General features: G+C 59.6%; 1 protein-coding gene across 7 annotated transcripts; it reads right to left on the bottom strand.

Moving 5' to 3' along the window:
* Nucleotides 1–2,693: 2,693 nt before the first annotated feature.
* Nucleotides 2,694–20,764, bottom strand: PPP1R12C (protein phosphatase 1 regulatory subunit 12C). 7 transcript variants are annotated; one of them, XM_081274090.1, is made up of 22 exons: nt 20,346–20,764; nt 16,459–16,589; nt 16,263–16,381; nt 10,365–10,524; nt 8,151–8,295; nt 7,986–8,060; nt 6,989–7,062; nt 6,776–6,903; nt 6,498–6,571; nt 6,115–6,288; nt 5,970–6,037; nt 5,370–5,450; nt 5,090–5,180; nt 4,869–4,952; nt 4,712–4,778; nt 4,479–4,564; nt 4,357–4,397; nt 4,136–4,238; nt 3,893–3,997; nt 3,609–3,659; nt 3,409–3,500; nt 2,694–3,337 (listed from the first exon to the last, which is right to left on the bottom strand). In XM_081274090.1, the coding sequence occupies exons 1-21, from the start codon at nt 20,661–20,663 to the stop codon at nt 3,411–3,413; spliced, it is 2,265 nt and encodes a 754-aa protein (XP_081130216.1). In that variant the 5' UTR covers nt 20,664–20,764; the 3' UTR covers nt 2,694–3,337; nt 3,409–3,410. The 7 variants fall into 7 exon arrangements, with proteins under 7 accessions (XP_081130216.1, XP_081130211.1, XP_081130214.1 ...); XM_081274085.1 differs by having other exon boundaries at nt 3,409–3,459; XM_081274088.1 differs by having other exon boundaries at nt 3,409–3,459; nt 4,509–4,564.
* Between the last annotated feature and the right edge of the window lie 895 nt (nt 20,765–21,659).

Below are 21,659 nucleotides of genomic sequence, written 5' to 3'. Positions count from 1 at the left end.
CCTCCTAGGGCTCCTTCTGGTCGGCCTCCTGTCCTTCCCCTGCTCCACACCCGACTCCCCTCGTGCTGTGTCTCTGTCGCTGAGCCCTCCACCTCGCTGAACCAAGCATCGGCCCTGTGACCGCGGCCAGCTGCTACACCTCTGAGCCTCAGCTAGCCCAGCCGTGAAGCAGGGGTTAAAGCCATTCACAGGCTGTCCATAGTGACTCCTTCCAAAGAGGACAGTGTGGGAAGGGGGAGGAGTAGCCTCACAGCAGAGGAACTCCGAAAACACTCCTCACCGGGTAATCCAACAGGTGTTCTTTTTCTATTCTTTTTTGTCTCTTTTTTGAGACAGGGTCCCGCTAAATAGCTTAAGGCTTTGCCGAATTGTTGAGGTTGGCTTTGCATTTGTGATCCTCCTGCCTCGGCCTCCAGAGACACTAGGATGAAAGGCGTGCACCGCTGTGCTGGCTATTGTTTTGGCGGCGGTGGATGCCCAGGTGGAACCCAGGTGCGCTTACCCACTGACCCACACCCCCCGCTTTTTTAATATTTTATTTGGACTCAGGATCTCCCTAAATTGCTGAGGCAGGCTTTGAACTTGTGATCCTCCTGCCTCAGCCTCATGACCTGCTGGGATTACAAGTGTGTGCCCTCGCGCCCAGAACGTTCTTGGGAATGCTCAGATCATCTCCTCCAAGGGCTTGGGTCAGACACCCTCCTAATAAACTTTTTCCCAATACCAAAGATTAATTAAAGCGCTGGCATCGTCCGAGGCCGTTAAAGCTCCTAAGCCCCAGGACAGTGTGCAGTCCGCTCCCTGCTCCCCGCCCCCTGCCTTCCGCAGACTCCGCATCCTCGTCCCTCCTCTGGTGGCCGCAGTTCTCGCCAGAGCCCGTTCTCCGACCCTGGAACCATTTAGCCATCGTCTTAGGCCAGGCTAGACTGGGCAGCGCAGAGTTGGATCCGATTTGCAGGGAGGAGGGGGCAGACGTGACCGGCCGCGGGAGGGGCGGGGCGAGCTCGGCGGGGCAAGGGACGCGCTCACCGCAGACCCGGGGAGGGGGTGCACGGAACAACCCGCGCACTGAGTCCCCGAGGGGACCGAGAAGGGAGGGACAAGGGGGCAGAGGAAGGACGTGGATGGGGCAGAGAGAACGCCCTGGAGCAGAGACGGCTCGCTCCCCTGGCCGCGGAAGTGTCTGCAAACCTAGCTCCGAACTCCAGGTTGACCTTGGGCCCTGGGCTCGGCCTACCTCGTGGTCTCCCTCCCCACGAGGGGTCCGGTTTCCTCATCCAGAATTACTGATCCCTGGCACGTGTGTTGGTGGGACCAGTGCTGCGGTTCACGCCTTCTCCGGCCCTCTGGCTGGAGTCGAGAGGAAGGCAGCCCGAGGCCGGAAGAGCCCGCCAGTCTGCCGTGAAGGGCTCCCTCCCGGAAGGCCGCTTCCTGCGAGCTGCAGCGCTAGCAGGGTGGGAAGAGCAGGCAGCCCCCGAGGGCGGCCAAGCTCTGGGCTTCTCCCCCAGGACTCGGTGCACAGGAAGCCCTGGGACTCATAATTCCAGGAACCTCAAGCTTTCCAGAATCTCACTGTTACCGCGCAGCGGGGCAAAAGGCTAGACTCCATCAATCGCTCCACAAATATCAAGTTGGCAGGAAAACTAGGCGCAGTGGCGCACGCCTGTAATCCCAGAGGCTTGGGGAGGCTAGGACAGGAGGTTCGCAAATTCTAAGCCAGCCTCAGCAATTTAGAAAGCCCCTAAGCAATTTAGTGAGACCCTATCTCCAAATAAAATCTTAAAAATAGAGGTAGGGGTGTTGCTCAGTGGTTAAGCACGCCTGGTTTCCACCCCTGGTAAGAATTAGAAGCAGACAACTGTTCACAGAACCATCACCGGGAGCAGCCCTTGTAGGTACCTCGGGGTCCCACAGCCTGCCCAGATGAGATCAGAGAACTAAGACCTTTGTGCAGCCCCATCCCAGCAGCTGGAAGGACAGAGTCTACCCTCTTGTGCAGGGACTCTGTGGTTCTTTGAGCACTGCTCACTTTCCTCCTGGATTGTAACTTCCTTGAGGAAGGGGCCAAGACATTACTCCCCAGAGGGACCCAGGTCATGCTTTGCATGCACTGAGCACAATAAGAAGGGCTGACTCTCCTTGTCCATGCTGGTCACTTTCATAGAGTGGCCCTGAACACTGGATGAAATATGTCCATGTTGTCCCTGGATGCCTCCCCTCCTGGAGCGCACTAGATCTTCATCTGCTTTGTCCACCACTGAACACCAGCAGGCAGAACAGGACCTGGACCATAGGATGTGGCCAGAATTTGCCGAGCAGGCACACGTGCAAAGCCCATCTTAGAAGACACCCCTGCAGGACCACTCTCCTGCCAGCCGCCTCCCTCCAGAGAAGCCCAGACCCCAGACTTCCCTGTCAATCACCCCTCATTTTAAATGGGACTTGCCTCCAAGGGATTGTGGCAACCCTGAGTCCCTCAGCTGTGCTCAGGGCTGGTGGTCCTTCCCAGGTGAGCCTGCCCACCTTGCCAGTGGTCATGTTAGCCTGGTCTGGGGTCTTTGCTCCAGCTGGTTACTCTTTCCGAAGTGGCTACCCCACTCCGTGAACACCTAACCCTCAGCACCCCACCCCCAACTGGCCCACTGGTTTGGTCACAGAAGCAGGAGACAGTGTCCCACCAGCTGGGACAAAGCCATTGGCAACATCACGACTTTTATTTGTGGTGCCTGTGCTTTATCTTGAAAATACCTTCTCCCCCTCCCCAGACAATGGGTGAGGAGGGGGCAGCAAAAAATAGAAGACGTCCCTCCTTATTGCACATGGACCCTATATACAGGCCCACCTGGCGGAGGCCGGTGGGTCTCTTGGCACACTGCTGGATCCCTGCTCGGGAGGGGGAGAGTGCTGGGGTGGCATCACACGTGAGGTGGGGACCACCGGGACAGCCACTCTGGTCCTGACTACTACCCTGGCAATTCTTGGTCCTGTGTCCTTCCTGGTCCCATTTCTGGCCCCAGTCCCCTCTTGGCAACATCTCCCTACCTGGCTCAGCCTCCCACCTCCATCCTGGCCTCAGATGGCCCCCTTGGCTCCTGGGAACTCTGAGCTTCCCTCCCAGTCTTGAGGCCCCAAGAGGCAGTATGGCTTCTCAGTGACTTCCCCTGGAGCCCTGTCACTCGTGTTCACTCAGGGAAGGGTGCGTGTGGCAGAAGCAGCTGTATAAATACGGGTGCGGGAAAAGTCCTCCAAGTCACTTGGACAGTTTGCTAATGACCCGGATCAGTGCTGCATTCTCGTCCTTGAGCCGCTGGTTGTCAGCCCGGAGATCAGACAAGGCCTGGGTATGGAACAGAATCAGCGGGCAGCCCTGGGCAGGCTGTGACCCGCCCACAGCATCCCAGCACCCACCTTCAGCTCCTCCTCCAGCTCGGTGGCCTTCCGCTCCAAGGCCCTGCGCTCCTGGAATCAGCAGGCAAGGTCAGAAGCCAGTGGGCTGAGAACTCAGGGCAGGGCAGACAAGGGGGCAGGTCAGTGTGACCCTCCTGGTCCAGACCCACAGGGGTTAAGGCTGGGGCACAGTAGCTCCCACCCCAGCTGCCCCCACTCACAAATCTCTCCAGCTCCAGGAGGGCCGGCCTCTCAGCAAAGCGTTCCTGCCGCTGGCCAGAACAGAGAGAAGGCATAGGGTCAGGAAGACAGAGGGCCTGCTGTGGTGAGGGCAGTGCAGGATGCTGGCCCAGACCTTCCTGTCCTTAGGTCAGGCAGAAGCCAGGGACATGACAGGCCACGTAGAAGCTAGGCCCAGATGGAACCCGGAGCTGCAGCTCAGGCCCTCCGTCCAGAGGCCCAGTCCTGGTGCGCTGGTCCCTGCTGTGCAGCCTGGCACTCTCACCTGCGTGGCCCGCTCCAGCTCCACCTTGAGCTGTGCCAGCCGCAGCGTGGTCTCAGTCAGGGCCTCACGAAGGCGCTCGTTCTCCCTGCGCAGCTCTGCATACAGCTGGGGGCGAGGAGAAGGCCAGCAAGGTCAGGGCGGGGGGGCCAGGGAAGGGCGGGACAGGGGGGCCTCCAGCAGGTGGAGCTTCGAACAGGGCCAGGGCGGTGGGCAGGTGAACACATGCGGGGTGGGTTCTCGCACCTTCCTGAATCCCCCCTCAGGCTCTTCGGGCTCGGGCTTGGGCTCCAGGTGGAGGTCACGCTGCACACGCTGCCTGCGGGCTGAGGGGCCGCCATCGGGAATACTGGAATGGGAGGCGGGGCAGGCGTCACAGGCTTCGTGGTCACCGTGGTCACCGGTGACTGAGGCGCAGCCCGCAGACAGCCCCCATCCGCCCAGCCCCGCCCACCAGCGCCCCGTACCTGCACTCGGGACTGCCGTCTGCCGGCTCCGCCTCCTCCCCCTGAGGAAGGGCGAGGGGGGTTCAACCGGACATGGAGGGGGCACCGCCCGCCCGCCCCCAGGTCCACCTGAGCGCCCTCACCTCCGCGGGGCCCCTCCACTCCTTGCTGACCTTCGGGTAGTCCCTGGCTGCCCGTGGTCCCTGGCCCTGCCCGTCGGGCGCCTCTGCTGGGGAGGGGCGGGAATCAGCCCAGAAGCCTCTGCAGAAGCCCCGTCGTGAGGAGCCCCCGCGGTGAGGGGCGCCCTGGGTTCCGTCCCAGGAAGCACGAAGGCCAGGGGGAAGAGCGCAGGTGGCCAGCGGGAAGCAGAACTCACCTCTCTGGGCAGGGCCCTCAGAGTCCTCCACTCCAGGGACTCGGGGCCTGGGGGACGGGGCAGGCTCCTGCAGGGGAAGGGGTGGGAGTCGGCTGGACGCGTCTGCACCGCCCTCTGCCGCCCACTGCCACCCGCGGGCCTGGCCGACCCTGCTCACCAGGCTGGGCAGGGGCGACTGCTCTGGCTCTGGGGCCCTCCCTGCCGCCTTCTCAGCCTCCTTTAGGTCTGTCAGAGTCACACCCTGGCAGAGAGAAGGGAGAGTGGGCCACCTGACCCGGGAGTCCAGACCCACCCCCACCCCTCAGGCCCCAGGGGCTCAGACCCCAGCCCTCCTCCCGCAGCCCCAGGCCCGCCCCGAGCACAGTCCGCCCCCCACACCTGGGTGGACCTCCGAGACTGGCGCATGAGGCGGGAGCGAGCCTTCCGCTGGGACTCAGACTCCTCATCCCGCACAGGCATCTGGTAGGACCTGCGTGAAGGACCCGACCTCAGGGAGCATTGCTTGGAGCTGTCCCCCTTCCCTCTCTAGGCGTCAAGTATGGAGGACTTCCCAACAAGCCCTGGGACTTGGTGTCCCTCAGAGCCTCCAGGGCCCGGGGCTCCTGAGCAATGTACTTTTCCCCTTTGCACGCAGGGCTCCCTGCCCTGGCCCCTCTACCTTCTACGGTCCCGGGAGTCGGCTGGGGATGCGGCAGAGGCTGCAGGGACATGTGGCTTCACTGGGGATCCAGGCTCTCTCCTGCAGGAAGGAGAGGAGTTACTGAGGAAGGAGGAAGCTGGGCAGCCCCAGGCCGTGTGGATCCATTCCCTCCCCAAGGACTACTCCAGTGGAGTCAAGAGCCCAGGCATGGCAGCTGGGACACTCAGCTCTGAGCAGGGGCACCAGGCAGGCGCCAGCGCAAAAGTGGAGCAAAATCGGAGCAAAAGCTGAGTGGCTGCACTGGATGAAAGAGACAGGGGAGGACCAGGAGGGACTCCGGTAGAGGGGACATGTGAAGAGAGACCCCAAGGGGAGGAGGGGAAGCCCCAGTATGTGAGGGGAGGCAGAGCAAAGGCCCTGGAGCAGGAGAGGGAGAGGCCAGCAGGTCACAGTGGACCTCAAGCTCTGAGCTTGTACTTGACTTGCCAAAGGGAACCGAGGCAGTGTTGGGGAGGAGAAAAAGTAGCCCCAGGGAGCCAACGGACTTGCTCAGGATGCTGCTGCTAGGCCTGGGACCCAGACCTGCTGTCCCCCCGCCCAGGGTCCCCTGGAGCTCACAGTGGAGAGGGCTCTGGCACCTTCCGTGAGGGAGTCAGGGGAATTCTGGCAAGACGAGGCTCTGTGGCCTGCAGAGAGAGGAGGAGAGCGAGAGAGGGTATCTCCTGGGGAGGCAGGGCCGTCCCTGCCCTCCTCACTTGCCTACCTGAGCAGTGGTCCCTTCCAGCTGGGAGGAGGAGGCCGACCGCTGCAGCCCGGCCCCAGGGGCTGCCTCGGCTCCCCGCCGTTCCGGGGGACCCAGAGCACCAGAGCTCCCTGTCTTCTGCAGGTGAAAGCGCCTGGAGAAGGGGGTCTCTTCGGGCGGCTGGGTGAAGGAGGTCTGGGTTACGGAGAAAGACCCCTCTCCTCAGAGGCTCCCAGTGCTGACCCCAGGAGGTCCATGACAAACCCCACTCCCACCAGCTCTGGAGGAGCCACCAGAAAAGGCACTCAGCTGTCCAGAATGTGTGGACAGTCTCAACCCACCCACTCTGCCCAGAGGCCAACAGGCTTTATGGCCTCCCAGGACCTCTGGACACCCACACTAACCAGAGGGCTCGTAGGGCTAGGTAGAGGTGGGGAGGACACGCCATTGAGGGTTCTGGGTTCTGTAGGGGGTGGCTCTGTGGTATGGGAACATGGGTGGAAGTTACACAATTACCAGCTGCTGATAATCCCAGATCCAAGCCCCTCCTCCCTCAGACCCAGGGGTCCAGGCCCAGCCCCCTCCCTCAGACCCAGGGGTCCAGGCCCAGCCTCCTCCCTCAGACCCAGGGTCCAGGACCAGCCTCCTCCCTCAGTCCCAGGGGTCTAGACTATGGCCCCACCTGTGAGGCCTTCATCTCCCTCATCCTCGTCCCGGATGGGAGGCCCCCCTGCCCCACTGGGCCTGCGCTCCTTGGACAGATCCTGGAGGGAGATCTTCTCACGGCTGCTCAGGCGACACACAGAGCTCCTGGGGATAGGAGAAGGTGTGGGTGACCGCATCCTGGGGGCCATCCTCCCCGGGGGCCATCCTCCCCTGGGGCTCCTCTGCCTACCTCCTGTGCTTGGTGCTGGAGGGCACCTGGGGCTCCTGGCCCCTGCTCTGAGATGCCTCCTTTTGGTTCCGAAGCTGCAAGGAGGGAAGGAGACTGCTGGGAGATGGTGCTGGCTGGCCCTGTGCCGCACCTCCCAACCCGAGGGCCACCACAGAGCTGTGGTCCCAGTGGTGCCAGGGGCATCTCATGCAGGGTGCACCAACCACAGAGGGCTGTTTCTTAGGCGGTGGAGGATCTGTGATTTACTCAAGTGGCCTACACCTGGCCAAGCAGCACCTGAAGAGGTGCCCTGGTTCAGCAGACCAGAGCTGCCACAGGCAGGTGCTGACACCTGTCCTCACGTGCACCCACCCCAGGATTAGCCTCCAGTCTCCAGAAAGCGGACTTTCTGTCTCCCAGGGACACCTGCTCAACCCTTCTCCCTGTCCTCACACACCAGGACACTAGCCAACCCTTGCTGCCCCCAGGATTGAAAGGTAGTTCTGGCCCCCCAGCTCAGGGCTTGCCCCAGGGACAGCCCTGGTGAGCAGAGGACAGAGCATCCCAGGCTGCTGTTGTCCTCCTCTGCACCTTCACCGAGGGGAAGTGCTGAGTGCTCCAGGGACTCTCCTCCAGAAAGTGTTCCCCAGCACCCCAGGCCCGTGCCCAGGCCATCTGGTATCCCACAGTGGCCCACGCCTCCTCTACACTGTTTCCCAGCAATGAGGCCTGCTCGGGGCTGGCTGGGGACAACTGGGGTGACGGGCCTCAGAGCTGGCCCTGAGCAAGGCCTATAGCCCCCCACAGCATCCCTCTGCCTGCCGTAGGTAGCAGGAAGCACTGTGCCCCTCACCCCCCTCCTCTAGCTGCAGCTGTGCCCCATTCACAGTCCTCTGCTGGAGCTGGGTCACCAGGCAGGAAGAGCACTCTGTGGCAGAGAGTGTCAGGGCACGGGGCGGTCCTCGCCAGCCGCCTCCCTGGAGCTGCTGGGAAAGGAGGGGCCTGGCCTGAGACTCACGTCCTCCTGTTTCCGGGCCAGCTCCTCCAGCAGGCTCAGCACTTCCTCATCAGCCAGGTCACAGGGACGCTGCCCCTGGGTGGGGGGAGGAGAGGGACAGATGACAAATGAGGGGCCGGCACCTTTCTCCCACCCCACCCGCCACCGCCTGGGCACTGGCCTCACCGCATGGGTCAGCGAGTCCATGCCGCCACCGTGCTCGGCCAGCAGGCGGCAGGCGTCCTCCACGCCCCAGTGGGCCGCCGCATGCAGAGGAGTCCAGCCATCCCCATCCCGGAGCTCTGGGTCGTAGCCTGCCTGCAGGAGCAGCCTGGGGACGGGGAGGCTGGGGTCAAGGACCACAATGGATGTCTGGGCTAAGGGCTGACAAGCCAGCTGTGCTGTGGCCATGGTACCAGTCCGTACTATATCCCAGCACTCCTGGATCCACTGGGGAACAGCCACTGCCCAGGCTTCACCCGCCAAAGGACCCTGGGCCACCCACCCTGGCCAGCCTCTGGAGCCTGGTCCTCATGCCCAGAGAGGAAACTTTTCAGGTCAGCTGGTATGGGATCCTGGGGCAGCCCCAGAGGAGGTGGGTGCAAGGCTCCCCCTTTCAGGCCTCCAGCCTGTGAAGAAGAGGAGACCTCCCCAAAGGGGCCATCTCGGGCCTTAATGCTGGGACCGCGTTGGCTTGGGCAGTAGTGCTCAGTGGAGCGGTGCTCACACACCACACGGCTGGAGGCTCCGCTGCATGCCATGGCTTAGGGCAGGGCAGGGCCGCGCATACCCACCAGGTGCAGGAGACCCCCTGGCTTCAGAATAGCCTGGCCCAGCAACTCCTGGCCAAGCCAGCTCACCAGCGAAGGGTCAAGTCCCCAACAGCTCAGTCAGGGCCACAGGCAGGATTGTGAGTCCAGAGAATGCCTCAAATTCAAAATAGGGTAGGAGGAGCCTAGTTTGAGGGAGCTGGAGCTCCAGTCTGTCGTAAGAAAGGCAGGTGGGGATGACCCCCGGTGGCTGGACTCCAGGCACTCTGTGGGCCCTGCCGACTCTGCCACTTGCCTCCCGCAGGCTGTATTGGACCCCCGGCTTCCGTCTCTCCACGCACCTGTGCCTTGGGCCTGCACTGGCTGTCCGCCCACTTGTCCCCTGTAGCAGGCGACCCCTCTCACCAGCTGCCTCCTGACCACCAAATCCCACACAGGCCTCTCCCATCGCACTCATCTTCCCTGTCCCTAGTCTACACTTCCAAGTCACGGCCATCAACTGGGATGCTGCCACACCCAGAGGACATGGGACAGTGTCCAGAGCCACTTCTCACACCTGGGGGATGTGCTTCTGGCATCTCGTGGGCAAGGATGCAGCTTAACGTGCTACAGAGCACAGGATGGCCCCAGAGCAGGAAGGCGCAACCCCCGCGGGCCCAGCTCCATCCCACCACTGTGCCCCCAGCACCTAACAGGTATCAGAGACAAGCTTACTGCTACTCGCCACTTGTCCTTTTGGTTTAGCAACACTGTGAACTGAACCAAGGGCCTCATGCGTGCCAGGCCAGCACTATACCACTGAGCTACACCTTACACCTCAGCCCTTTCTTTCCACTTTGAGACAGAGTCTGGCTAAGTTACAAAGGCTAGCCTCAAATCTGTGATTCTCCTGCCTCAGTCTCCTGGGCAGCTGGGATCACAGGCACGTGCCACCATGTTTTTCTTGTAGTGAGAAATTGTAACACAACTTTCACAGTGCCTGAGAGAGTAAGGGACACACTTCTGGCACACGGAAGGTCTAACAGCACACTTATATGGCCACCATGAGCCCAGCTTACACACCCTGGTACAATTCAAATATCACAAACTGAACAGCTGGGTTGTACAGGGTCCATTTTCTTTTCTCTCTTTTTTTTTTTTTGGTACTGGGAATTGAACTCATGGGCACCTGACCACTGAGCCACATCCTCAGCCCTATTTTGTGTGTGTGTGTGTGTGTGTATTTTGTATTGAGACAGAGTCTCACTGAGTTGCTTGGCACCTCACCATTGCTAAGGCTGGCTTTAAACTCGTGATCCTCCAGTCTCAGCCTCCCCAGGAGCTGGGATTACAGGTGTGTGCCACGCGCCTGGCTCGGATTTAGTTTTCTGGCCATAGTGCAACTAAGCCAGGGGATCAGTAATGAAATGATAATTAGAAATTCCCACAAACTTGAAAATTAAGGACCCACTTCTAAATCCACAGATCAAAGAAAGATCACAGATGTTAAAGTTCACAGTGAATGACAATGAAAAGACCATGGTGCAGCTCAGCGGTGTTCAGGGGGAACTCGCAGGTGTGGCCTGTAAGTTGCAAAGAAAAGTACAGCAGCACAGGAGCCAGAGACGGCAGAGGGCTGCTGCTGGCTCACCTCATCACCTCGATGTAGCCCTTGGCGGCGGCCACGTGCAGGGCGGAGGCCCCCGTGCGGGGATGCCGGGCCTCAGGCATGGCGCCCCCATTCAGCCAGCACCTGGTGTCATGGAGCAGCAACTCCTCCTCGGCCCTCTTGGCTGCCTCCACATCCACACCTGGAGCACGATAAGGAGTAACAGGTGGGCCTGTGCATGGCCGCACTGCGGGCTGGCCACAGATCAGCAGGAAGGGCCAGCCCTGTGCGCCCCCAGGGTCTCTGGCAGGCTGCTGAGCGCCTGGGCCTTCTCCCATCCCGTCAGGGAGCCACCTTCACTCTTTGCGAAGGAAAACCCAGCGCTCATTGAGCAAACCCAGGCTTGGCAGGCACCCACCCTGCATCACCGCAACCCAACCCGAGACCTACCCCAGACCCGAGCACAGTGGGTAGGAGTGTGACACCAAGCAGATCGCCACACTCTGAGCACGTGCCCCGCTGCTCACCACCTGCAACTGCACTGCCCACCAACAGGTAGAGCAGACAGCTCTGCGGGCTGCTAATACAAGCACAGGCTCCCGAGGCCAGAACACTGAAAAGCTGGCTGCGCATGGCTCCAGGCAGGCTCAAGGGGCCGAGGTGGGGAGCCGTCCGCTGTCAAGAGCACCTCCGGAGATGGGAGGCGAACAGGTATCTTTCTAGGGACTATTTCTTCCCTGGGACGACCATCCTGGCCTATTGTGTGTGGTTGCAATGCTGGGGTGGAACCCAGGACCTCACTCACTAGCCACTGCTCTCCCACTGAGCCACATCCCAGCCCTCTTACCTTCCAATTGTGCAATTTTTGTTACCAAGATGCTGCACTGAGCCGATAGCCTCAGATAGCTACTGAGCCCTTGCAATGCAGCTAGTTTAAATGGAGATGTGTTGGAAGTGTAAAGTGCCTGCTGGATTTTGACACATGGGAAAAAGAAGGTAAGGTGACCACTCCATGAAGTTTTTCTTTTTTGCAGTACCAGGGATTGAACTTGGCACTCGACCACTGAGCCACATCCCCAGCCCAACTTTGTATTTTATTTAGAGACAGGGTCTCACTGAGATGCTTAGTGCCTCTCCATTGCTGAGGCTGGCTTTGAACTCACTATCCTCCTACTTCAGCCTCCCAATTCGTTGGGAGGTGTGCACCATCATACCCAGTGGCTCATGAAGTTTTTTTTTAAAACTGATTACAATATGTAACAATATTTTGGGTATACTGAACTAAATAAGCATTTCTTTATTTAGGCATTCGGGTTTGAGCCCAGGGGCACTTAACCACTGAACCACATTTCCAGCTGTATGTATGTATTTTGTTACCAGGAATAAACCCAGAACACTTAACCACTGAGCCACATTCCCATCCTTTTTTGTATTTAGATACCGGGTCTCACTAAGTACTAAAAATGGCTGGAACTCACGATCCTCCTGCCCCAGCCTCCTGAGCTGCTGGGATTACGGGTGTGTGCCACTGTGCCCAGCTCTTTCTGAGACAGGCTCTCACTTAATTGCTGAGGCTGGTTTTAAACTTTCATTCCTCCCATCTCAACTTCCCAAGTTGCTAGGTTTACAAGTGTGGCTACTGCACCTGGCTTGTTTACTTCTGAAGCAGGGAACCTAAGGTACAATGCATGCTAGGCAAGCAGTCTACCACTCAGTACATCCCTAGCCCTAAGTAAGATAAATTATTAAGATTAATATGTTTTTTTTTTCTTTGCAGTGCTGGGGATTGAACCACTGAGCTATGTCCTCAAACCTTTTTATATTTTGAGACAGGGTCTTACTAAATTGCCTAGGCTGGCCTTGAATTTGCAATCTTCCTGCCTCAGCCTTCCAAAATCCTGGGATTATAGGTCTGTACCTCCACGCCTGGCACCCCAGTTTCTTTTTATTGTTAAAAATGCATCAACTTAAAATTTTAGTCTTTTGGTCACTACATTGCATTTCCCCTGGATGGCAACTGCAAAGAACCCTCATGTACCACTTCCAGCTTAAAAAGTAAATATTACAGTGGGGCATGGTGGTGCACTCATGTAATCCCAGTGACTCTGGAGGCCGAGGCAGGAGGATCACAAGTGCACAGCCAGCCATGGCCCTAAGACCATGTCTCGAAAAAGAAAACCATTAACACAGAATGTTAATGGTTAAGCACCCCTGGGTTCAACCCCCAGTACCAAAAATATAAATATCACAGAGCCAACATGAAGGCTGTGTGCCTTATCCCAATCTCACTCCACTCCCTCTGGCCCCCGAGTTTGCCACAATGAATATATGCTGTTGCTTGTGCCCTGACTACATATGGCAAACTTCTGCCATAAACCAATAAATGGGATCCAACACATGCAATCCTGGAAACTGTGATACGGTCCTCGTCTTATGGAGGCCAAATCCATCCAGGCTCTCGGTCTCAGCTCCAAGATGGTCAGTCGGGCCTTCTGGGGTGGCTTGCAGGGACAGTGACTTCAGGCCCGTCTCCTTGGCTAGAGCCATCTGGTGCCTTGAGGGTCCTGGAGAACACTGGGGTGACACTGGACACACCCTCTCGCCCCACCCCTTCCTCAGTGGAGCCCCCTGCTGGGGCACAAGTTCTCCCACAGGGAGGGGAAGGCAGAGTTCACTTTCTACTTGGCCAGCAGCGTGCCAAGCACAAGCGTGCACACATGTGCGTGTGTCGCCTTCTCCAACTCACTCTGCTCCCTCAACCTTTGCTGAGGTGTTGGTGAGGTCTCTTGCTTAGCGTTGGCAAACTGTGGTCTGCAGGCGCGGGCACCCGTTTTGTTTTTCACTTCTCATGGTGGTGGTAAAATAAACAAGACAAAACACAACATTTCCCTATTTGAAAGGGCAGAGTCCTTTGGGGATATCCACCAAGTGTGCAACCAGTGCTACTACCCAGGCCTGAGCGTTCTGGTCATCCCAGATGGAAACCGAGGGCCCACTCGTGCCTCCCGAGACCCCACTGCGCCTCAGCACCTCCACAGCCAGCCTGTTCCAGAGGCCACCTATGTTTGCAGGTAGAGCCCTAGCGGCACACAGCCACCCATGCCTGTTCTTTCTCATATGACCCAGGCCCTCTTCCCTCTGCAGCAGCTGGGGGACCAGTCAACACATCAGCCCTGGAATGTCTACTGTCCAGCCCTTTTCAGAAAAGGTCTGCTGTCCCCTGCTCAGATCACCCACTGGAAGGTCACTGCTTCATCCATTCTGTCTTTGGAGTGGGCTCGAGCCTCTCAGCACTGCCAAAAATACTAGAACGACTTTTTTAAATGTTTTAATTTTTTGACAGGGTGTTGCAAAAGCTGGCCTTGAACTTGTAATCCTCCTGCCTCAGCCTCCCCAGACACTGGGGTTACAGACAGGCATCACCATGCCCAGCTCTGATTTTTCTGGGGAGGGTTTTTGTGGGGTTTTGTTTTTGTTTGTATTAGGGATTGAACCCAGGGACGCTTAACCACTGAGCCAATCAACAGCCCTTTTTACTTTTTGAGAGAGGGTGTCGATAAGTTGATGAGGCTGCTTTTGAACACAGGATCCTCCTGCCTCAACCTCCCTGAGTTGCCAGGGTTATAGGCGTGACCACCACGCCTAGCTGGCAGGGGATTCAAGGTTACCCACAGAAGTGGAAATCACACGCTACTGTCTGTGGACTGGGCTCATTTTACTGGCTGCCCTCAGGTCTCAGCCTTGCTGTAGCCGTGTCAAGAGTTCCCATGGTGTGAATGGGTCGCATTTCATCTATCCACCGCCAGGTCGCTCAGAGCTGTGCTGTGAACGCGGTGTGTGCACCGTTTTTCTGACTTGCACCAGGGTGGAGAACACCCTGCCTGCCTCAGCCCTCCACTCCCTGGACCAGGGGCCTGAGGTAAGCTGGCCTAGGCCCCCGCTGTCAGAACCCCCACTGCACAGCAGCCCCAGAGAAGTGAACAGGGAAGGGGACGGCTGCCTAGGACAGAAGGAGCTGTCAGGAGGACCAGTCCCCAGGGGATTCTCCATCTCCTGGATGCTGAGGGCCAGCAGGAAGGACAAAAGCCTCTTTGCAGCTGGGGTGCAGGCTGCAATCCAGGCTTTGCAACTGTCAGCAGAGGCCCTGACACTTGGGGGCTGTGGTCTTGGGGTAGCATCCCAGCCCAGCCCTGAAGCTGAGGTCCTTCCAGTAGTGCCACTGTCCTTTGTTCCTGGCTAATCCCACAAGCCAACATTTCCCAACCATATATCGTTCCTCAGCCTCTCCTTTGCCCCACAGCAATGGAGTGTGGGCCCCTCTGAGAAACTGGGGTCAACTACGATTTCTGCCATTTCTTCAGATAACACAGAATGTTGGACGTTCATGCCCCACCCCACCCCCAGGTCTGGGGACTCCAGGTGAAGACCTACAAGGGGTGTGCAGTGACTGTCCTTGTTGGAGATGCCAGCTGCGTATCAGGGGCCAAGAGTTCAATCTGCAGCAGTCTCAAAGTGGCTCAGAAATGGGATGAAGAGAGGGAGGAAAGGAAAAAAAGAAATGCGTTTATGTATGTATGGGAAGAAGGAAGTGAGGAGGATGGGAAGGGGAGTGTGAGCATGCACACCATCAGAGGACCCTCAACACTGGTCCCCACCTGGGAATGCCCAAGAGGGGCATCCACTCAGAAAGCAGGCCAGTGGGTGCCTAGGGCTGGGGGTGGAGCTGGAGGAGGGCTAAGGCCTGTGGGGTTCCTCTCATGGTACTGACTGCACAACTCTGAATGTACTAAAAACCACTGAATTGTGCATTTCAAATGGGTAGATTACAGGATATGTGAATTATTTCTTTAAAAACTGCTTTTAAAACAGTGACTATCAGCAGAGGTTACACGGGCATTCATCACACTATTGGTACAACTTCTGTGAGAATTAAGTTTTTCCAAAATAAAGTAAGGAGACAGGAGGGGAGAGCCCAGTTCTGCAGCTGACGGTATGGCCTCCCCCACTGAGCCCCAAGGGCAGCTCCCAACCTCCCATGGCCTCCATCCCACCTGCTCAACATGCCAGCGCCCAGCCCATAGGCCTCTCCACCCAGGCAGACGTGCAAGGCAGACGAGCCGGGAATCTGGGCACCACCTCCAGCTTCTGCTCCTCGCCAGCCTCCCTTACCTCCCAAATGGTCCTCCAGACCCACAGATAGCACTGTGCCCGCACTGGGCCCTGACAAGGTGACAGGTACACTGTCCCTGCTTTATGAACTAAAGAAGCCGAGCTTCAGGAACACTGGAGTCAAACAGCTGGCCACACGTGGCACTGGGAACCAAGCCCAGTCAGGCTGCAGAAGCCACACTTGCAACCAGGGCTCCTCCAGGAGCATCCCACAGGTGTCCCCTGCTCCCAAGGACCAAAATGGGCTGCTCAGCATCCCCCACCCAACATGCTCCTGGAAATCCTTGCTTCTATCCCTGAACTGGGGAGCTGTGGCCACTCAGTTTACACCAGCCAGCCCCTGAACACAATTCTCAGGAAGATGAGGTGCTCGCACCCTCACCTAGCCCTGGAGAACCTTTCTAAGCAGGACACCCCCTCCCTAGAGACACAAGTGCTACCACACAGAGACTGAAGAGGCTCCTGAACCCCACTGGAAGAACCCAGGGTACACAACCTTCAGACCTCAGGGGAGACCAGTGCCCAAAGACCCCTGTAGGCCTCTGCTCCCCCTCAGAAAACACCTCTGGCTCTCATGCAGCCAACAAGGGGGTGCGCTTTCCCGTGCACAACAACCTGGGGGATCTCCCCCAAGCACAAGCACTAAACCCACCACTTCACAAACAGGAAACAGAGGCACAGAAATGCTAGAGAAGCCTGGAGGTGGGCTGGGCCTGCACCCAGGCAGCCTGATACGGCAGCACTCGACCTGCATGTAACACAGAGGCCCACCTCGGTGGGCGATCTCCGCCTTCAGCAGCCCCTCCATGGCGTCCGACTCGGCCAGGTCCAGGGGCAGGTCACCATCACTGTTGACGGCGGCAATGTTGGCCCCATGGCTCAGAAGGTACCTGAAGGCAAGGGCAGGTCAGGGCTGCCAGGTCTGGGCCCACCACCCAGTCCAGGTCCTGCCCACCCCCTGCCTCACCTGGCAATGTCCAGGTACCCACAGGAGGCAGCCACGTGCAGGGGTGTCCAGCCCTCATTGTCCGCCTGGTTCACAGTGGCACCCTGCTCCACTAGGAAGCGCACCACCTCCAGGTTCTCGTCGATGCAGGCCTGGGGTGGGGACAAACCCATCAGTTGGGCCTCACCTTGTCCTGCCATGGAGGCCCAGCAAGGCAGGACTCCTGAAAGGACCACGAAGCAGACCCAGGGGTCCAGTGAAAGTGGCCCTGGAGAAAAGGGCCCTGATGGCCACTAACACAGGCCCTGAGGCTCCTCTGGTCACCCAGCCATTTAAGACATCCCTGGCTACCCCATGATTAGGCCAGCTGAGTGTCCAGAGTTCAGACAAGAGGACTTCAGCAGCCTGAACAGGACCCCGATAGAGAAGGGACAGGATACCACATCCTGTATGGAACGCCTCAATGGCACTGTGACAGAGCACAATCCACACTCACTACCTGCAAGACAGGGCTTCCCGTGTTCTAAGGGGTGAGGCCCAGCCAGGCTGGAGAATACTTGGCAGCAGACCCTCCAGGGACTGTCCTTGAGGGGAGCCAGGACTCTGCAAGGCTGGTAAAGTTACCACATCCCCAAGACAACCAGGTTCGAGGGCAAGATTCCCACAAGGGGCATATTCCCTGTGCTTAAGGCCCAAGCAGACGGCCCAACGGCAGCCAGAGGCCTACTGTGCACTCGGCCATCCTTTCTGATCCCCCTGCCCTGAGCAACTGAAAGCTCAGGGAAACCAGAGCCCGCACCAAGTCAGCACAGCACAGAGGGCCAGAGGGAGTGGGGCTGGAGTCCATGTGGATGTGGTGAGCACTGGGACTGAATTGGGTTCAAAGGAAAGGGGATAGGCATGAACTCAGAATAAATTAACCCTCCAACTCCCTCTACTCCCAAACTACCATCTGGAGAAAGGGAAGGCAGCTATGAGGGCCAAGAGCATGAAGTCATGGAAACTCAGGCTGCAAGAGGGGGGCCACATGTGCCCTGGGAACGGGATGAACTCTGGGCTCCGTTTATTTCCACCCGGTTGTCATGGTGATGGGAGGGGGGGCAAGGAGGGAGATGGGTCTTTCCCTTTCAAGGACCTGGCCAGGCACAGGCATCCATGTGAAAGATGCCTGAGGCCTGGGCACCAAGGACCTAGAATCAGGCCCAGCCTCCTCCCTCAGACCCGGGGTCCAGGCCCAGCCTCCCCCATCAGACCCAGGGTCCAGGCCCAGTTCCTCCTCCCTCAGACCAGAGTCCAGGTCCAGTTCCTCCTCCCTCAGACCCAGGGTCCAGGCCCAGCCTCCTCCCTCAGACCCAGGGTCCAGGCCCAACCTCCTCCCTCAGACCCAGGGGTCCAGACCCAGCCTCCTCCCTCAGACCCAGGGTCCAGGCCCAGCCTCCTCCCTCAGACCCAGGGTCCAGGCCCAGCCTCCTCCCTCAGACCCAGGGTCCAGGCCCAGCCTCCTCCCTCAGACCCAGGGGTCCAGACCCAGCCTCCTCCCTCAGACCCAGGGTCCAGACCCAGCCTCCTCCCTCAGACCCAGGGGTCCAGACCCAGCCTCCTCCCTCAGACCCAGGGTCCAGGCCCAGCCTCCTCCCTCAGACCCAGGGGTCCAGACCCAGCCTCCTCCCTCAGACCCAGGGTCCAGGCTCAACCTCCTCCCTCAGACCCAGGGGTCCAGGCCCAGCCTCGTCCCTCAGACCCGGGGTCCAGGCCCCAGTCTCTCCCATCTCAGACCTAAGAATCCTGGTTCACAGCCCTACTTTCCAGACCCACTGGTGCACAAGCAGGGAGAGGGGAGGAGAGGATCGGTCTTGCCCACCCTGAGGCAGGACTGAGGCGGGAGCACTCAAGGAACATAGCCGGCCAGGTAGTGGGGGCTTGGGACCAGGCTCAGGGAGGATTCAGCCCCGTGGAAAAACTAGCTCAAACTCGGGAGTCACCAGGTTATTCCTGGTGCTAACACCAGGCCAGTCCCAGGAAGCTGGTCCCCCACACCCAGGCCTGATGGAACCTCAGCTCTCACTGGCCTCCACACTGACCGTGACTCCCCTCTCCTCAGACCACCCAATCCTTCAGGCCTCCTGCAAAGCCCAGAGGGTAGGCTCGCCAGGGCTCCCAGCGGAGGAGACTCTTGTCTGGGAGGCTGCCTGGTGGGAAAGGTCAGAGGGACCCCCTGAGTCCAAGTAAAGGAGGTTGCCTGGGGCCTGGGGGATGCAGAGGAAAGGGGCTCAGGAGCCCTCGCAGGGAAGCTCCAAGAGGAGCCAGGGCATGGGAGAGGAGCAGGAAGGGACACTCCAGTGCCTGAACCCTTCTCCAGGCCTGGTAAAGAACTCAGACCCCGGGCAGGGAGCCTGCTCCGCAGAAGGAAAATGTCCCACACAGCACTGGGGCTTCCGCAGGCAAGGAAGGCGCAGCGTCTCCCCAGGGGACACCTGTGACACACCAGCCCCAAGAAGGGAGCTCTCCATACATGAGCTGCCCCGACCCTAACCTCCTGCGGAGGGGCTGGCGACTCTCCCAACCCACAGGTGAGAAAACTGAGGCACAGAGGGGAAAGGCTCTCGGGGCTGGATCAGCATCAGGCCTGCGCGGCTGCTCTGGCTCTTCCTGGGAGTCTGAGAAGGTCTGGCGGAGCCTCCAGCTCCACTCCCCGCCTCAGGCGCGCTTTCTTTCCAGGGTCTCCTCTGCTTTCTTCAGTAACCAAACGACAGGGGGCTTAGCAAGGGGAAAAGGCAGAGAAAGGGGAGGAGATGGGCTCTGCCCCCACAGAAGGAAGCTGCAGCCAGGAGGGGTGCTGAACAGTTCAGGAGCCCAGAAGGAAGGACTGGGAACGGGGCGTTCTGTGCCAATCCTGCTCCTGGTGGCCCCAACCTGAGTGATATGGAAGCAAACAGAACCAGAGGAAACCCTGGGAACATAAAGTGGCACTAGCTCTAAGACACTGGCAGCAAGCAGCATGTCTCTAAGGGGACAAGTGGCTCTGGAGGGGGAGGCTCCAGAACCCCTGGGGAGGAGACTTGACACCAGGGTTCGAAGCCTTCAGAGGGGGAAGCTGCCCAAATGAAGAAAGTGAGAGCTGACCCAAATCCACAGAAGGGGAGGGTGTCTGGGCAAAAGGACCAAGAGAATAGAGAAGGAGCTCAAAGTCAGAAGTGGGGTGCTCTGAGGGTGCCCAAGGAAAGGGGAGAATGCAGAGGACAAACACCCCAACAGAAGGCCCAGCTGGGAGGAAAAGGGAGAAGGAAGAGAGAAACAACAGAGTCCCAGGGTACAGCAGATATGGGAGGTGACCCTACAAGGGAAGATGTGCCTCCAGGAACAAGGTACACAGCTTAGAAGCCGCTGGTCGAGAGGAATGATCCTAGGGCAGCAATAGCCGCGGCAAAGGAAAGGAGGAGTGTGGCAGAGGTGCAGCCTGACGGTGGCACTGAAGGATCCAGAGGGGGATGCAGCTCCGTGGAAGCAGGACCTGCCTTGAAAAGGGAAACTAGGCCAGCGTAGGCATGGAAGCCAGCAGACCTGCAAAACTAAGCAAGCGGTACACGTAGGAAAGTGATGGCAGACTAGATGGCAGAGAGGTGGCACCGGTGGAGGTGGCACAGACGAGTGAAGGGCGCGCGGGGTCGGGAAGAGGACAATGATGCGACCCGCCAGACTGAGCTGTCAGAGATGGCTCACGTCCTGCGGAGGACCGCACAAGGTGTCAGGGGCCAGGCCAGCGAGAGCTGCTCAGCACAGGGACAAGGAAGCTCGAGGCGGGCCGGAAGACGGGGCAGCACAAGACTGAAAAGCCAGTGCCGGGGCAGCGGTGGCTCGGGCACGGGACGGAGGACGCCAGGGCGGCGCAGACGAGGGCGGGCGCTGACCTGGTGCAGGGCGCTGATGCCGTCGGCGTTGGTGGAGTCGAGCACTGCGCGGGCGGGCGGCGGGGCGGCAGGGTCGGGCTCGGCGCCGGGGCCCGGGTCCGCCGCGCGCAGCATCAGGCGCGCCTCGTCCAGGTCTCCGCCCGCGCAGGCCGCCAGGAACTCGGCGGCACGCTCGAAGCGGACAGTGCGGGCGCGCCGCTCCGCAGGGCCCGGCTCGGAGCCCGCCCGCGCCCCCCACTGCCGCAGCTGCTCCTGCCGGCGCTCGCGGGCCGCCGCCGCCGCCCCCGGGCCCGCCGCCGGGCCGTCCTCCCCCGACATCGCGCCGCCCGCTCGCCCAGCGAGCGAGCGAGCGAGCGAGCGAGCGCTCTGCGCCGAACAGCCGCCGCCGCCGCCGCCCGCCGCGGGGGCCGCCGGGAACTGCCGTTCGCCGCGCTCCGCCTGGGGACCGCCGGGCCCGCCCGGCGCGCTGACGTCACGACGCGCGGGGAAACGGAGTTCGCGGCGCGGGGAAGCCAAACGCCCGAGGGGAAGGGGCGGGGCAGAAGCAGGCCGCGGGGATCGCTGGGAAAAGGAGTCCCTGGCGCAAGTTGCTCTGCTTGCTGTACGCGGAGGCACGCTGGGAAGTCGCGGCTCCAAGACGTCAAACGAGATCCGCCTGGAGGAAGGCGTGCACCGTGGAACGCTGGGAAACGGACGCTACAGGCTGAAGGGTGCCCCACGGCATCCTGGGAAGCGTAGTGTGAGATATAAAGGGACAAAGGCCGGGGATTCTCCGCCCGCCCCCCGGCGCGCTGACGGGCTAGCTTTATACTTCTACCACTTCTTTTTTTTAATGGGTCTTTATTTATCCGGGCCTGGGGGACGGGGAGATGGCAGCGTCCTGAAAGACAGAACTAGCGTGGACAATCACGACACCGACTTTCCACATGCAACTTCCTTAGTCTTCCTCCTTCCACTAGAAATACGCTCACGAGGGCAGGGGCTTTTGTCTTGTGGGGGTGCTGTTTATTCTCAGTGGCTAGAACTGAGCTCACAGCCCGCGAGGGAAAAAAACTTGAATGAATGGACTCCCTGGGCCGTGGGAAACGCCGGGGCGCATGGGAAATTGAGTCTTCAATCCGGAAATCATTTACAGGCAAAGCACCCCCAGCTTGCCACAGGGTGGGTTGGGGGGCGCGCCTCGGGCATGCCGGGGAGGGAGACTTCAGTGTAAAAACGAGGGCGCTGGGCTAAGAGCCGGGAGGACACTGGGAAATGTAGGCCTCAGGGCCACGCCCCGAGAAGTCCCCGGTCCGCACACTCGGCACACTAGGC

Source organism: Spermophilus citellus, assembly GCF_964194105.1.
Source record: "Spermophilus citellus genome assembly, chromosome: 18".
NCBI lineage: Eukaryota > Metazoa > Chordata > Mammalia > Rodentia > Sciuridae > Spermophilus > Spermophilus citellus.
This window is presented reverse-complemented; position numbering and strand designations above follow the sequence as displayed.